General features: G+C 41.0%; 1 protein-coding gene across 1 annotated transcript in view; it reads left to right on the top strand.

Annotated features, from left to right (window-relative positions):
* Window positions 1-16,571, top strand: part of FRAS1 (Fraser extracellular matrix complex subunit 1) — a 449,198-nt gene that overhangs the window by 403,720 nt on the left and 28,907 nt on the right. Inside the window, exons 62-66 of the mRNA XM_015138463.3 lie at window positions 6,349-6,536; window positions 7,659-7,934; window positions 10,198-10,430; window positions 12,328-12,488; window positions 14,742-14,956. Of these exons, the coding sequence (XP_014993949.3) occupies window positions 6,349-6,536; window positions 7,659-7,934; window positions 10,198-10,430; window positions 12,328-12,488; window positions 14,742-14,956 (1,073 nt within the window). The remainder of the gene's footprint in view (window positions 1-6,348; window positions 6,537-7,658; window positions 7,935-10,197; window positions 10,431-12,327; window positions 12,489-14,741; window positions 14,957-16,571) is intronic.

Below are 16,571 nucleotides of genomic sequence, written 5' to 3'. Positions count from 1 at the left end.
AACTCATCATTTTTTATGGCTGCATAGTATTCCATGGTGTATATGTGCCACATTTTATTAATCCAGTCTATTATTGATGGCCATTTGGGTTGGTTCCAAGTCTTTGCTATTGTGAATAGTGCCACAATAAACATATGTGTGCATGTGTCTTTATAGTAGCATGATTTTTAATACTTTGGGAATATACCCAGTAATGAGATCGCTGGGTCAAATGGTATTTCTGGTTCTAGATCCTTGAGAAATTGCCACACTGTCTTCCACAATGGTTGAACTTTTTACACTCCCACCAACAGTGTAAAAGCATTCCTATTTCTCCATATCCTCTCCAGAATCTGTTGTTTCCTGACTTTTTAATGATCGCTATTCTAACTGGTGTGAGATGGTATCTCATTGTGGTTTTGATTTGCATTTCTCTGATGGCCAATGATGATGAGCATTTTTTCATGTGTCTGTTGGCCACATAAATGTCTTCTTTTGAGAAGTGTCTGTTTAAATCCTTTGCCCAGTTTTTCATGGGATTGTTTATTTTCTTCTTATAAATTTAAGTTCTTTGTGTATTCTGGATATTAGCCCCTTGTCAGATGGATAGATTGCAAAAATTTTCTCCTATTTTGTAGGTAGCCTGTTCACTCTGATGGTAGTTTCTTTTGCCATGCAGAAGCTCTTTAATTAGATCCCATTTGTCTATTTTGGCTTTTGTTGCCATTGCTTTTAGTGTTTTAGTCATGAAGTCCTTGCCCATGCCTATGTCCTGAATGGTATTGCCTAGGTTTTCTTCTAGGGTTTTTATGATTTTAGGTCTAACATTTAAGTCTTTAATCCATTTTGAATTAATTTTTGTAAGAGGTGTAAGGAAGGGATTCAGTTTCAGCTTTGTACATATGGCTAGCCAGTTTTTCCAGCACCATTTATTAAGTAGGGAATCCTTTCCCCATTGCTTGTTTTTGTCAGGTTTGTCATAGATCAGATGGTTGTAAGTGTGTGCTGTTATTTCCAAGGCCTCTGTTCTGTTCTACTGGTCTATATATCTGTTTTGGTACCAGTACCATGCTATTTTGGTTACTGCAGCCTTGTAGTATCGTTTGAAGTCACGTAGTGTGATGCCTCCAGCATTGTTCTTTTTGCTTAGGATTTTCTTGTCAATAAGGGCTCTTTTTTGGTTCCATATGAACTTTAAAGCAGTTTTTTCCAATACTGTGAAGAAAGTCATTGGTAGCTTGATGGGGATGGCATTGAATCTATAAATTACCCTAGGCAGTATGGCCATTTTCACAATATTGATTCTTCCTCTCTATGAGCATGGAATGTTCTTCCATTTGTTTGTGTCCTTTATTTTGTTGAGCAGGGGTTTGTAGTTCTCCTTGAAGACGTCCTTCATGGCCCTTGTAAGTTGGATTCCTAGGTATTTTATTCTCTTTGTAGCAATTGTGAATGGGAGTTCACTCATGATTTGGCTCTCTGTTTGTCTGTTATTGGTGTATAGGAATGCTTGTGATTTTTGCACATTGATTTTGTATCCTGAGACTTTGCAGAAGTTGCATATCAGCTTAAGGAGATTTTGTGCTGAGACGATGGGGTTTTCTAAATATACAATCATGTCATCTGCAAACAGGGACAATTTGATTTCCTCTTTTCCTAATTGAATACCCATTATTTCTTTCTCCTGCCTGATTGCCCTGGCCAGAACATTTAATACTATGTTGAGTAGGAGTGGTGAGAGAGGGCATCCTTGTCTTGTGCCGGTTTTCAAAAGGAATGCTTCCAGCTTTTGCCCATTCAATATGACATTGGCTATGGGTTTGTCATAAATAGCTCTTATTATTTTGAGATATGTACCATCAATACCTAGTTTATTGAGAGTGTTTAGCATGAAGAGATGTTGAATTTTATTGAAGGCCTTTTCTGCATCTATTGAGATAATCATGTGGTTTTTGTCATTGGTTCTGTTTATATGATGGATTACTTTTATTGATTTGTGTATGTTGAACCAGCCTTGCATCCCTGGGATGGAGCCAACTTGATCGTGGTGGATAAGCTTTTCGAGGTGCACTGGATTTGGTTTGCCAGTATTTTATTGAGGATTTTCGCATCCATTTTCATCAGGGATATTGGTCTAAAAATCTCTTTTGTTGTTGTGTCTCTGCCAGGCTTTGGCATCAGGATGATGCCGGCCTCATAAAATGAGTTAGGGAAGATTCCCTCTTTTTCTGTTGTTTGGAATATTTCAGAAGGACTGGTACCAGCTCTTCTTTGTACCTCTGGTAGAATTCAGATGTGAATCCATCTGGTCCTGGACTTTTTTTGGTTGGTAGCCTATTAATTATTGCCTCGATTTCAGAGCCTGTTATTGGTCTATTCAGAGATTCAGCTTCTTCCTGGTTTAGTCTTTGGAGGGTGTATGTGTCCAGGAATTTATCCATTTCTTCTAGATTTTCTAGTTCATTTGCATAGAGGTGTTTATAGTATTCTCTGATGGTAGTTTGTATTTCTGTGAGATCGGTGATTGGTGGTGATATTCCCTTTATCATTTTTATTGCATCTATTTGATTCTTCTCTCTTTTCTTCTTGCTAGTGGTCTATCCATTTTGTTGATCTTTTCAAAAAACCAACTTCTGGGTTCCTTGATTTGTTTGAAGGGTTTTTTGTGTCTCTATCTCCTTCAGTTCTGTTCTGATCTTAGTTATTTCTTGCCTTCTGATGGCTTGTGAATTTGTTTGCTCTTGCTTCTCTCATCCTTTTAATTGCGATGTTAGGGTGTCAATTTTAGACCTTTCCTGCTTTCTCTTGTGGGCATTTAGTACTGTGAATTTCCCTCTACACACTGCTTTAAATGTGTCCCAGAGATTCTGGTACATTGTGTCTTTGTTCTCATTGGTTTCAGATAACATCTTTATTTCTGCCTTAATTTCGTTATTTACCCAGTAGTCATTCAGGAGCAGGTTGTTCAGTTTCCATGTAGTTGTGTAGTTTTTGGTGAATTTCTTAATCCTGAGTTCTAATTTGATTGCACTGTGGTCTGAGAGACAGTTTGTTGTGATTTCTGTTCTTTTACATTTGCTGAGGAGTGCTTTACTTCCAATTATGTGATCAATTTTAGAATAAATGCAATGTGGTGCAGAAGAATATATATTCTGTTGATTTGGGGTGAAGAGTTCTGTAAATGTCTATTAGGTCTGCTTGCTGCAGAGCTGAGTTCAAGTCCTAGATATCCTTATCAACCTTCTGTCTCGTTGATCTGTCTAATATTGACAGTGGGGTGTTAAAGTCTCCCATTATTATTGTGTGGGAGTCTAAGTCTCTTTGTAGGTCTCTAAGGACTTGCTTTATGAATCTGGGTACTCCTGTATTGAGCATATACATATTTAGGATAGTTAGCTCTTCTTGTGGAATTGATCCCTTTACCATTATGTAGTGGCCTTCGTTGTCTCTTTTGATCTCTGTTGGTTTAAAGTCAGTTTTATCAGAGACTAGGATTGCAATCCCTTCTTTTTTTTGCTTTCCTTTTGATGGTGGATCTTCCTCCATCCCTTTGTTTTGAGCCTATGTGTGTCTCTGCACATGAGATGGGTCTCCTGAATACAGCACACTGATGGGTCTTGACTCTTTATCCAATTTGCCAGTCTGTGTCTTTTAATTGGGGCATTTAGCCCATTTACATTTTAGGTTAATATTGTTATGTTTGAATTTGATCCTTTCATTATGATGTTAGCTGGTTATTTTGCCCATTAATTGATGCAGTTTCTTCATAGCATTGATGGTCTTTACAATTTATCATGTTTTTGCAGTAGTTGGTCCCGGTTGTTCCTTTCCATGTTTAGTGCTTCCTTCAGGAGCTCTTGTAAGGCAGGCCTGGTGGTGACAAAATCTCTCAGCATTTGCATGTCTGTAAAGGATTTTATTTCTCCTTCACTTATGAAGCTTAGCTTTGGCTGGATATGAAATTATGGGTTGAAAATTCTTTTCTTTAAGAATGTTGAATATTGGCCCCCAGTCTCTTGTGGTTTGTAGGGTTTCTGCCAACAGATCTGCTGTTAGTCTGATGGGCTTCCCTTTGTGGGTAACCTGACCTTTCTCTCTGACTGCCCTTAACATTTTTTCCTTCATTTCAACCTTGGTGAATCTGACAATTATGTGTTTTGGGGTTGCTCTTCTTGAGGAGTATCTTTGTGGTGTTCCCTGTATTTCCTGAATTTAAATGTTGGCCTGCCTTGCCAGGTTGGGGAAGTTATCCTGGATAATATCCTGAAGAGTGTTTTCCAACTTGGTTCTATTCTCCCCATCATTTTCATGTATACCAATCAAATGCAGATTTTGTCTTTTCACATAGTTCTGTATTTCTTGGAGGATTTCTTCATTTTTAATATTTTTTTCTCTAAACTTGTCTTCTCACTTTATTTCATTAATTTGATCTTCAATCACTGATATCCTTTCTCCCACTTGATCAAATCGGCTACTGAAGCTTGTGTGTGCATCACGAAGTTCTCGTGCCATGATTTTCAGCTCCATCAGGTCATTTAAGGTCTTCTCTACACTGTTTATTCTAGTTATCCATTCATCTACCCTTTTTTCAAGGTTTTTAACTTCCTTGCGATGGGTTAGAACATGCTCCTTTAGCTCGGAGAAGTTTGTTATTACCGACCTTCTGACACCTACTTCTGTCAACTAATCAAAGTCATTCTCCATCCAGCTTTTTTCCATTACTTATGAGGAGCTGCGATCCTTTGGAGGAGAAGAGGCACTCTAGTTTTTAGAATCTTCTACTTTTCTGTTCTGGTTTCTCCCCATCTTTGTGGTTTTATCTACCTTTGGTCTTTGATGCTGGTGCCTATAGATGGGGTTTTGGTGTGGATGTCTTTTTTGTTGATGTTGCTGCTATTCCTTTCTGTTTGTTAGTTTTCCTTCTAATAGGTCCCTCAGCTGCAGGTCTGTTGGAATTTGGTGGAAGTCCACTCCAGACCCTATTTGCCTGGGTATCACCAGCAGAGGCTGCAGAAAAGCAAATATTGCAGAACAGCAAATATTGCTGACTGATCCTTCTTCTGGAAGCTTCGTCCCAGAGGGGAACATGCCTATATGAGGTGTCTGTCGGCCCCCACTGGGAGGTGTCTCCCAGTTAGGCTACACAGGGGTCAGGGACCCACTTGAGGAGGCAGTCTGTCTGTTCTCAGAGCTCAAATGCCATGCTGGTAGAACCACTGCTCTCTTCAGAGCTGTCAGACAGGGAGGTTTAAGTCTGCAGAAATTTCTGCTGGCTTTTGTTCAGTTATGCCCTGCCCACAGAGGTGGAGTCTATAGAGGCAGTAGGCCTTCCTGAGCTGTGGTGGACTCTGCCCAGTTCGAGCTTCCCAGCCACTTTGTTTACCTACTCAAGCCTCAGCAATTGTGGATGCCCCTCCCCCCACCAGGCTACAGCCTCGCAGGTCAATCTCAGGCTGCTACTCTAGCAGTGAGCAAAGCTCCGTGGGTGTGGGACCCCCCCGAAGCCAGGCATGGGAGAGAATCCCCTGGTCTGCCTGTTACTAAGACCATGGGAAAAGTGCAGTATTTGGGCAGTGTCCCATTTTTCCAGGTACAGTCTGTCACAGCTTCCCTTGACTAAGAAAGGGAAATCCCCTGACCTCTTGCACTTCCTGGGTGAGGCAATGCTCCACTCTGCTTCAGTTCGGCCTCCATGGGCCCCACCCACTGTCCAACCAGTCCCAATGAGATGAACCAGGTACCTCAGCTGGAAATGAAGAAATCACCTGTCTTCCGTGTCAATCACACTGGGAGCTGCAGACTGGAGCTGTTCCTATTCAACCGTCTTGGAATGGTCCCCCAAAGTGGGTCTTTAAGGCTTGAACCCTCACCCATTCCAGGTCACTCACCCTCCATGTTACCATCTTTGTGGAGCCTGGCTTAGTAGATAACCTTGAGCCATTGCTTCTCAAGAGACAGCTTTGAAGGGTATCTGTATGTGCAAGCCCTTACAGCCAAACACGAGCTCATGCAAAAGTGTAAGGGGGAAAGAAAAATTAAGCAAAAAAACTCATAACCAGGATGAAGTGTATTTTGGATCATAGATTTTTATTACTGCCAGCCAGTGTCAGGCAGGGGCCATTAATCCTCATATGGTGTTGAACAGTAAATCTGCAATACTGAGCCTCTACCACAGGTGGAATTTGGTCTGTAAAAAAGATTCCTCACTTGAGATGTGGCTAAAGTGATTAGCAGCCACTGCATTTATAGAACACTGCTAAAAAGAAAGAACATATTTTAACATGATGTCTCAGCAGTGCCAAGCTGCACTCTCTTGGGTATGTTTCCTAATGAAGCCTTTGCTCTCTTTTTGTTCTGTCCTTGTTGAAGGTGTGGATCATATCTTTTTTAAAGTTGAGATCCTGTCCAATGAAGACCGGGAATGGCATGAATCTTTCTCATTAGTCCTTGGCCCAGATGACCCAGTGGAAGCAGTTCTCGGGGATGTGACTACTGCCACAGTGACGATTCTAGACCAGGAGGCAGCCGGGAGCCTCATATTGCCAGCACCACCCATTGTGAGTTGCTTGACCCAAAGGATTGCTGTTTTACGTCTCAGTGACTAGTAGATGAGAACTTGAGAGAAGTACGCTATTTCTTTATTCTTCTAACACAGTGGTTCGCAACCAGGAGCCATCTTGCCTTCCATTCTCCCCCTTCCAGAGGACATTTAAGCAATGTCTAGAGAAATTTTTGGTTGTCACAGTCGTCACACCAGGTGCTAGTAATAGTATCTAGTGGGTAAAAGCCAGGGATACTCCTAAACATCCCATACTGCACAGGGCAGCCCCCAACAACAAAAGGAATTATTTGGCACAAATGTCAATAGTGTTGAGGGTAAGAAACCCTGTTCTGACCTAAAAGTGAGACCAAATCCTGTTGGTGTCTTAGTCTGATAAAGATAGAAAATATAATACAATTGATCTTCTCATTTCTTTGATGGGACTTAGAAGAGTAAGAACGTAATACTACGTCATATCTATTGTCCCACTTACTCACCATATTTATAGAATTCAGTACCTGCAGGAAGGTAGTACCAGATTTCCTAACTTGGGGTGAATAGAATGAATGCACTGTCCTTACAATTAAGAGGAAAACACCTAGAAGTTGCCAAGGAAAGTGTAACCCATAATTGTGAAGCAATCAGAAGTCTTCTAACTTCTGCTAACTAGTCTCATATGTTAGAAAAGAATGACGATTATTTCCAAATGTGTCTCTTATTTGGCCATGGAAGAAATATACCACCTCGATGTACTCGTATTTTGCCAAATGTTCTACTATATACCATCAACTATTTAATGCAACTTTAAACTAGCAACTGTTATTCATTACACAGCTTTGGTTCCAATGTGCAGGAAAGTCAGAGTATTTTTTTACATGAGTGATAGGGCTCTGATTTAGGAAAAAAATTAAAAGTATAGTAAAGCTTCTAGCCCAACCAGTAGAAGGATCTTCTCCACCATTAAAGATCTACAGTATCTTTTAAGGATGCCTGGCAAACAATTATAAAAACTTCTCCTGTTATATTTTAAAGAATCCCTAGACACTAAGAGATCTTGTGGATCTCTAAAGAAGGGGGCCTTAGTTCTCTGATCTTGCTGATACCCAACCTGAACTGAAGCTTTGTTGCTCTTTTGCAGGTAGTCACACTTGCTGACTATGACCATGTGGAAGAAGTTACCAAGGAAGGAGTCAAGAAATCCCCCTCCCCAGGCTACCCGCTGGTCTGTGTCACCCCCTGTGACCCTCATTTCCCCAGATACGCTGTCATGAAGGAGCGCTGCAGTGAGGCCGGCATCAACCAGACATCTGTGCAGTTCAGCTGGGAAGTGGCTGCCCCCACTGATGGCAATGGGGCCCGGTCTCCCTTTGAAACCATCACCGACAACACACCATTCACCAGTGTCAACCACATGGTAGGTCTGGGAGTCTGGACCTGGTTCTCCCTCCCTGGGTGAGAACTGGTGTTCTTTGTTACTCAGATAATCAAATTCCTTATGGTCCATGCATGGCATTTGGAATAAAACAAATAAGCAGGTGCACAGTCTTTTTACCCTTATACATAAGAAAAGATTATGTGCTGTAATAGAAACCTAAGCTAGTTAGAAGACCTGTTTGCAAATCCTGGTGCTGCCTATGTTAAACTAAGTAATGTTAAGAGGTTGCTTAATCTCTCTGAGTCTCAGTTTCCTGATCTTCAAAGTAATAATTCTTCTGCTTAGCTACTTTACAAGGTCATTGAAAAATGTGACCTATAAATGACAAAGTCAGTGAAAAACTCCAGGTAGGCACTATTTATTACTATTAACATATCTTCAATCATTCAATAAGTATTAGCACATAAACTCCTTACGGACATGTACCTAATTTCTACCACATTTCTATAATGCGGTAGAAATGTGGCCCAAAATGGCCAGCACATCAATGGCACATAGAGGGGACCAGTTATTAAATAAAAGAATAGAATGGTTGCTGAATGATCAGCACTTTACAAAGCTCTATGGGAGGCCATGAAAAGACATTGTGTAGCAGTTCCTGTCCTCGAAAAGCTTAGAGACCAACACCCCTGACACCATCAGAGAACAATGGATAGTATGTTTTCCCAACCTTAACAAACAGTCCACCACAGTGATCCTGCACATCACACTGACAGAACTGATTCTCTTCCAAAAGTGAGCTGAAAGCCATTGAGATTCAGGCTTAGTATAGTACCTGGTGTGTGGTAAGCATTCAACAATTCTTGCCTACAATTATATCACTGAATGATTTTAGACATCAGAGATATCTTTCAGACCAAATTTCTCTAGATTTTCCTGTTTATTCCACAGTTTATTCCCACTGTAGTAAGAGCTTCACTGGGATGGGATAATAGCAGAGGAAAGCCGTTGGACATAGATGGGAGGCTTTGGATAATGCAGGGTCATTCATACCCACTCTCTTTGGCACAGCTTGTTCAGAAAGGCCCGAAGAGCAATTCTTTTGCAACATAACCTAGCTCAAATTTAAATAGTCTTCTCTATTATTAAAAAATCAACATGGCAAGACTTACCAGCTTGTTGTTTCTTAAGTATCTATTTCTCTCTTCAACAAAACCGTAAAGGAGGTTTGATCTGGTTGGAGCCAAATGTACATTTTTAACAGATAAATTTATGAGTTTATGCTTCAGGTTTCCTTCTTGCAATGAATTTGTGACTAATACCCTTTACCCTAGATTCCTTTGCTTTGTCTTGATTTCTTCAATTATTTATTTAATGCCATTCTATTATATGCATTCTTGTAGATGCTTCAAATCCCTTCTGTACTAAGTTCATGTATATATAAATAAGTAAAGCATTGGCAGCTAATTTTAAAAAAAGTTTAATGGAAAAATCTTCTTTAATTTTTAATGGACTTCAGGGAAAATTGTTTTCATGGGTAAAATTTTTAAGTTTGTGTGATTGCTTTGTGGGAGGTCTGTGGCACACAGAACTACTGATTAATTTTTCTTGTTATATACTTCCCTATGTAAATGCATACATTTTCATAAAGAGTCCTGGTGACCTACATTGCCTCTGCACAGATTGAGTTAGGCACTCTTAGGGCTTCTGTATGTTTGGGGACTTGGAGGAATCTGTGGAAAGACCTTCAAAGGCTAGAAAGTGTCAGAAGTCAAGTTCTCAGCTTCAAGTCTGCATGTTACTATAACCCTTGCAGTGTGTGGTCACTGGGTAGGGAGATGGGATGGAGGGAGGATAGCAGTAAGATAAAAAGACCATGATAATTCCTGGGAAGGAAGAATGTTTCCTCTGTCTCCTGACATTATGCTCTCAGCAACAGTGACTTGGAGGCCAACCAGTCTTGCTGGAAGCCTGAATAACACTTGGGTCATCCTTCTGCTGAGCCTAGTATATAAAGAGAACAATACTATTAATGGAAATCACTCATCTGTGGGTTCATGCTCCACGTCTGTCTAATTATTCATTGACTATCTTACCCCCTTAGGCTATAAGTACTCAATGATCTGTCTTGAGTGTCTGGTTCATAGTTAAAAGTCAATACTTACGTGATGAATGAATGACTAGATGGAACAATCAATGGATGGGTGGATGGATGACCTTTACAGATTACCTTGAACCAGATCATATAAGGAGCTGTTTAAGTAGCGTACTCACATTGGAGGTGATTTATTCTCCCTGGTAGGTCCTGGACAGCATTTACTTCAGCCGGAGGTTCCATGTGCGTTGTGTGGCCAAGGCTGTGGACAAGGTGGGCCATGTGGGGACCCCCTTAAGGAGCAACATTGTTACCATTGGAACAGACAGTGCTATCTGCCACACACCAGTGGTGGCTGGGACATCCAGAGGCTTCCAGGCTCAGTCCTTCATCGCAACCTTGAAATACCTCGATGTCAAACATAAGGAGCATCCGAACAGGTCAGGCAGGTGGTGCCTTCCACCATGCGTAGGTTGAGGTGAATCTCAGGTCTCCTTTGTGTGTTTCCCAGGATGATCAATAAGTGATGCTTCTGCACAATAAAAATGTGATGATGAATGTGTCAGTAAAAGTTTAAATCTGTGAAGATCCCTCAAGCTCGGGCCCCCTGCCTATCTTCCTGGTCTTTCCCTCACCTTCGCAGTTTCACCTGCCAGTCCAACCACAGGGAATCATGAGTAACTTCCCAAGCGCTACAGACTCTTACGGGTTGCATACCTCTGCCATGCTGTTACCTCAACTCTCCCCAGCCCCCTTCCACTGGCTGGAACCCTACTGTCCTACAATACCTACTGCATGGCGTCTCTTCTAGGGACATTTCCATCATCTCCCCTAATTTAATTTGGAGGCCTCCCCTTCTGGCTTCTCTGGCACCTGTATATGCTTCTTTTAGAAGATTATTAGCATTCACTCTCTCTGTCCTTTAGTAGATGGTAAGGCCTGAAGGCCAGAGACCATGAGTTTGTATTTTGAGTATCCTCTGCCCAGTATAGTGCTTCTTGGCATCTAAGAGGCATTCCTAAATATCTACTGAACAAATGAATAATAATGTAGAAATTAGGATATATTGGACTTAATTTTTTTTCTGTGCCACCATGATGGGAAATGGATGTTTTCATTTTTGCATAGCAAAAAAGAATTTGTGTATGCTATGCATATTTATTAAACACTATAGTATTTAAACGTGTGCCTTTATAAGCAACTCCATTGCTCATAAACTGAGAAAAATGAGTTCCTTTATATGAATAAAACATGTTTGAATGAATATGCGCACACTTCTTTCTTTCCTGACACAGTAAAATGTATCTTAGTGTTCCCTTCCTAGAAAAAAGGCCCTCCTCTTCACTTCCAAGGTTCTGATTCCTCTTAAAAATGTGGCTCTTTGCTCAAGAGACAAGCTATATAAACTCAAAACACACTGTCAATAAACACGCTCAAAATTTAAACTGCTACAATGACAAAAAATGCAACGCATAAGTACAGTTCTGTCGTGTCGCAGTCTTAACCAATGTTTATTAAGCTCATTTCTTATTTAGAATTGTATACTATGTGCTCTGGAGAAACAAAAGAAGTGAAGGAAATGCTCCGTGCCCTCATAGTGGGGAGGCAAGATAAACAGAGTCTGAAAACATTCGAGAAATAGTAGCCAATATAAAGAAGTTGCACATTTCCTGGTCCAAAGGCTGCCTAAGAGCTGAGGATGTAGATCAAGGAACAGCACACTGCAGACTGAGGCTGGCAGGGCTGGACGCGTGCTGCTGATAGGACTTACAGGGAGACTGGAGAGAGAAGGCTGTTTTCAGTTAGGAGAGACAGTTTGAGTAGCTGCACATTGTAATTCCTCAGATTTGGCTGGGTGGAGGAATTGGTTTTAGAGTTTAAAAGCTCAACGATATATTTTTGACTCAAATACTTAAAGAAATGTGAGTGTCAAGCTTACCTAACTTCCATAGACATTCACTGTGACAGAGCAGGGGAACAGGCCCTCTACAGTCACTCAGCTTCAGCTCCTGAAAAAACAGAGTTTCCATTAAAAAGCAAAGGAAAGCTTTAAAGTAATTTGTGGTTGTGATGTTATCTTTTCTTGTATAGAAAAAAAATCTATAATTCTAGATTACTGTCAGTCCTGTGTCTGGACGGTCTCTTAGAGGGAAGCAATGATACTATGTATATATGTATACCCCCTGTTCAGACAGAAATCCTACCTGGAAAGCTTCAGGAAGGAAAAAACATGGTACTTCATTGGTGAAGACAAATTAGGTGATGAGAAAGAAGTATATCCTATTGACCATTTATAGCAGTCAGCTAAACATTTATTTCTGCCCTTTTTCCCCCTAGAATCCACATTTCGGTGCAGATCCCACACCAGGATGGAATGCTGCCCCTTATCTCCACCATGCCGTTGCACAACTTGCATTTTCTACTGTCTGAGTCCATCTACAGACACCAGCACGTCTGCTCCAATTTAGTTACCACCTATGACCTGAGAGGCATCTCAGGTGAGATTGACGAGTTCGGGACTGGTCTTTCCATGCTAGCCCAGTGCAGTGACTTTCAGGATATGCCAGAGTGAGGAGAACTGCTTTTCATGTTTTCTGGTTCTCAGAATCCACACATTAGTGGTTTTCTTTCCTAGCACACATGCACATTCCATTAGCTCAGACAATGAAGTGGACAGAAAGAAACAAGGACTTTGGAATCACACTGGTGCAAATCCTTATTCCGCTGAACAAGTATAGTTTGACCTTTCTGAGCCACTGTTATCTATAACATGGGAATAACACTTGTTACCACTCAAGATGAGGATTAAATGCATTGACATTTTTAAGGCACCTACTATGGTATATTTTAGTGTCTTCATTCCCTTAGAATGAGCATGTTTACATTGGTGCTACAAAAACCTGTTTTAAAAAGCTAAAGTGAAGATGCTATAGGATGAGTTCTCCAGAAGCAGGAGCTGAGATGGAGTTTGGGGTTACAAGATATTTATTAGGGATCAATACTTGTGAAAGAGAAGGAGCGAAACAGGATTGGGCAGAGGGAGAAGTCAAGCTGCAATGCAGGCTGAAAAAGCCATCTTGGCCATGGCAGGGAGCTCTGGAGAGACTCGTCCTACTTCCAGCTGACACAGCCAGACCCTTATAGCCTACCTAGCTTAGTCACTGGATGCAGGCTGCCCCGCAAGGGCATGACCTTGGGCTGAGCCAGTGTGCAGCTGACGCAGAGCTGAAGGAGCTGACAGCTGAGGCAGCACATCTCTGTGTTCACCACAGCAGACATTTGACTTTACAAAGAATTCTGTCCATTTCCATTTACCTTAGCAAGTGCACATTACATGCATATTTCCTCCTTTCACAAATGATGAATCATTTAATAGTGTTTTTGAAGACAGAAATGCATTCATATTCTCTTTCATATTCATTAAGCATCACTTTTGGTCATGATGGTCTTTATACAGTAGCAATTAGCTGAGTACAAATTATTTGTAAATCAGTGAGCTACATATGAAAGTTTAATTGGTCCACATTTGTAGCTAGTGGAAGAGACATACTATGTTTAAATACTAAACTTTGCACCTTTTCCTACTTAAAAGCAATTAAATTCAAGACATGTTAATTGAGTACCTAGTCATCATGGGACAGAGGGCTGGGTGTTGGGTGTCAAGCATTCTAAGATATTTATCAACCCTTTTAAAACACTACAGTCGCTTTTAGTACGATAAAATTTTAACCTGGCCGGGTGCAGTGGCTCATGCCTGTAATCCTAGCACTTTGGGAGGCTGAGGCGGGTAGATTGCATGAGCTTAGGAGTTTGAGACCAACCTGGGGAACACAGTGAAACCCTGTCTCTACTGAAAACACAAAAAAATTATCCAGGTGTGGTGGCATGCACCTGTAATCGCAGCTACTCAGGAGGCTAAGACAGGAGAATCACTTGAATCCGGAAAGAGGAGGTTGCAGTGAGCCGAGGTCGCACCATTGCACTCCAGCATGGGTGACAGAGCGAGGCTCCGTCTCAAAACAAACAAAAAAAATTTAACCCTAATATTCTAAAATTGTATCTGTATTCAGCTCCCTACTATATAAAGTTCTCCCTTAATTTAGAGCCATTCATGTGCTTGGCAGCATTTGATTCAATAATTTTTGCCTGTCACAGGTGAGTTACAGCCATCATTAGTGAGCTATTTACTCATTAACAAAAAATTCAGACTTTCCCGCCGCAAAGACTTCGGAAACTATGAGCAAGAAGAAGTAATCAGATGTAGGTGTACTGGGTTGTTTTTTGTTTTTTGTTTTTGAGATGGGGTCTCAAAAAAGAAATTTTAAAAATCACTCTTAAAATAATTCCCCAGTGACTGAGCCATACAGTAAATCCATTTCTTCAGGACTGGTGGGGACATATATGAAGCACCGGACCAGACTTCCCAGGTGTAGCAGGCAAAGCTTCAGAGTGTTTTCCTTTCCAAGTTCTGCCGCCTTCATTCATGGTATCATTTGCTCACCTTTTCCTCCATGGTTCCTGTGGTCTCTTAGAGGTGGAGTTCTCCATTTAACACGTGGCAACAGCAGTTAGCAAGCGCTTTGCAAGATCCCTCACATTCTCCCTGCACATTGGGAGCCCTGGGTTGCTTTGTTAGTAGGGCTTAGGTGACTGAAAGTGCTTTTAGTGTGAAAGGGTGAGCTCTTCGCCCCACCCTGCTCCTTGGCGTCCGCAAACCAAATTATCATTCCTTGTTCTTCCCTCCCCGGCAGAGGCAGGGTTCCTGGATGATGTGGTCTATGACAGCACCGCCCTGGGGCCTGGCTATGATCGCCCCTTCCAGTTTGACTCCAGCGTGCGAGAGCCAAAGACCATCCAGCTCTACAAACACCTGAATCTGAAGAGCTGCGTGTGGACCTTTGATGCTTATTACGACATGACTGAGCTGATTGACGTCTGTGGGGGCTCTGTAACCGCCGACTTCCAGGTGGGTGCCCTGGGGCTTGTCTGAGGAATCTGCATATGGGTGCCCTGGTCAACCTTGTTTGTTCCTGAAGCACTTCACGTAGCACTTTGCCTCCAGAACTGGGCCAACCAACTAACAGGGTCTTCTTTATAAGTCCCTCAAGCAAGATCTTGGCAGCACTGAAGCTAGAGAAGGCCCCAAAAGTCCTCTAAATCAAGTTAATGTGGGAAAAACTTACTGTCTGGCCTACTCACTTATATAAAAATCCAATATTTACTTCTCTAGGCATATATATTTTTATATTTATAATGCATATATTTTGGAAAGCCAAAAATATTTACATTTGATGCTAGGGTTATTACTACGTTGATGTATTCTCTTCCCCACCTGGGAAAATGTGTCAGATGACACAACCTGTCTTTCAGAAGACAAGAGCACTGTTGTCCTATGCATTGTGGAAAGATAATTGCTTAAAACATTTTGGTTTCACACGTATTCCAAACTGCCAGCCCCTACAAAAATAGACACTTTCTAAAATATATATTACCATTAAACATTAGTGTATTAATCTATTCTCACACTACCATAAAGACATACCAGAGACTGGTAATCTATAAAGAAAAGAGGTTTAATTGACTCACAGTTCCACATGGCTAGAGAGGCCTCAGGAAACTTATAGGGGAAGGGAAGCAGACATGTCTTACATGGTGGCAGGCAAGAGAGAGCAAGCAAGAACAGGGAAAACTGCCTTGTAAAACCATCAGATCTCGTGAGAACTCACTATCACAAGAACAGCATGAGGGAAACCATGATCCTATCACCTCCCACCTGGTTCCTCCCTTGACATGGAGGGATTAGGGGGATTACAATTCAAGGTGAGATTTGGGTGGGGACAGAAAGCCTAACCATATCAATTAGTGACAATTGAAAAATTTATAGCAAGAAGTCATAGTCAGAGAAGGGCAGTTATATCAAAGGGCCAGTGAGACTAGGCTAATCTGTCCTCATGGGAAAATTAATTCTAAAACAGGTTCTATCCAATTTTGAGCAGTTATCGCAATGAGCTGAAAACTAGTTAGATGTTTGTTCTTCATTTCAAATCAGGTTTATCCTCACTGAAGGAGAGAAATTATAGAGGGATTTAGAGTAATCATTTAGAGAAAGTGTCTTTGATTAAAATGTGTCGTTTTCTTTGTGGTGCGTCTCACCCTGGTTTCCTCTCATTTTGTATGCACTACTGCCATCTACTGAAGAGAATTTTAAGGCATTCATAGGTTTTCCGTTTCTCCGGTTGCATAACCTTTCACTTTGGAAAATGCAAACCTAAGTGATTTGTTTTTTTCCTGGCCTCTCAAAATTTAGTATTCTCTGTTCTTTATGCTTTTGCTGTAATGTAATTACATGTTTGAATATTTTTGTTCAGAATATGCTTAAAAACCTAAAAGACAAGGATTTCTTATATGTATATATCCCACTTTTAAACCAACACAGAAAAAATATATACACAGAAGTATTTTGTTATTGTCTATTTCTTTGAAAATAATTGAAATTACTGACATATGGTAGGAAGAATATAGGAATTAGCCCTAAGGCCTAGTTGGTACCTTTTGCTATTAAATCAGCAGACTTGGACAAG

This window comes from Macaca mulatta, chromosome 5, assembly GCF_049350105.2.
Source record: "Macaca mulatta isolate MMU2019108-1 chromosome 5, T2T-MMU8v2.0, whole genome shotgun sequence".
Lineage (NCBI taxonomy): Eukaryota > Metazoa > Chordata > Mammalia > Primates > Cercopithecidae > Macaca > Macaca mulatta.
Note: the sequence above shows the minus strand (reverse complement) of the source record. Positions and strands in the feature narration are given on the sequence as shown.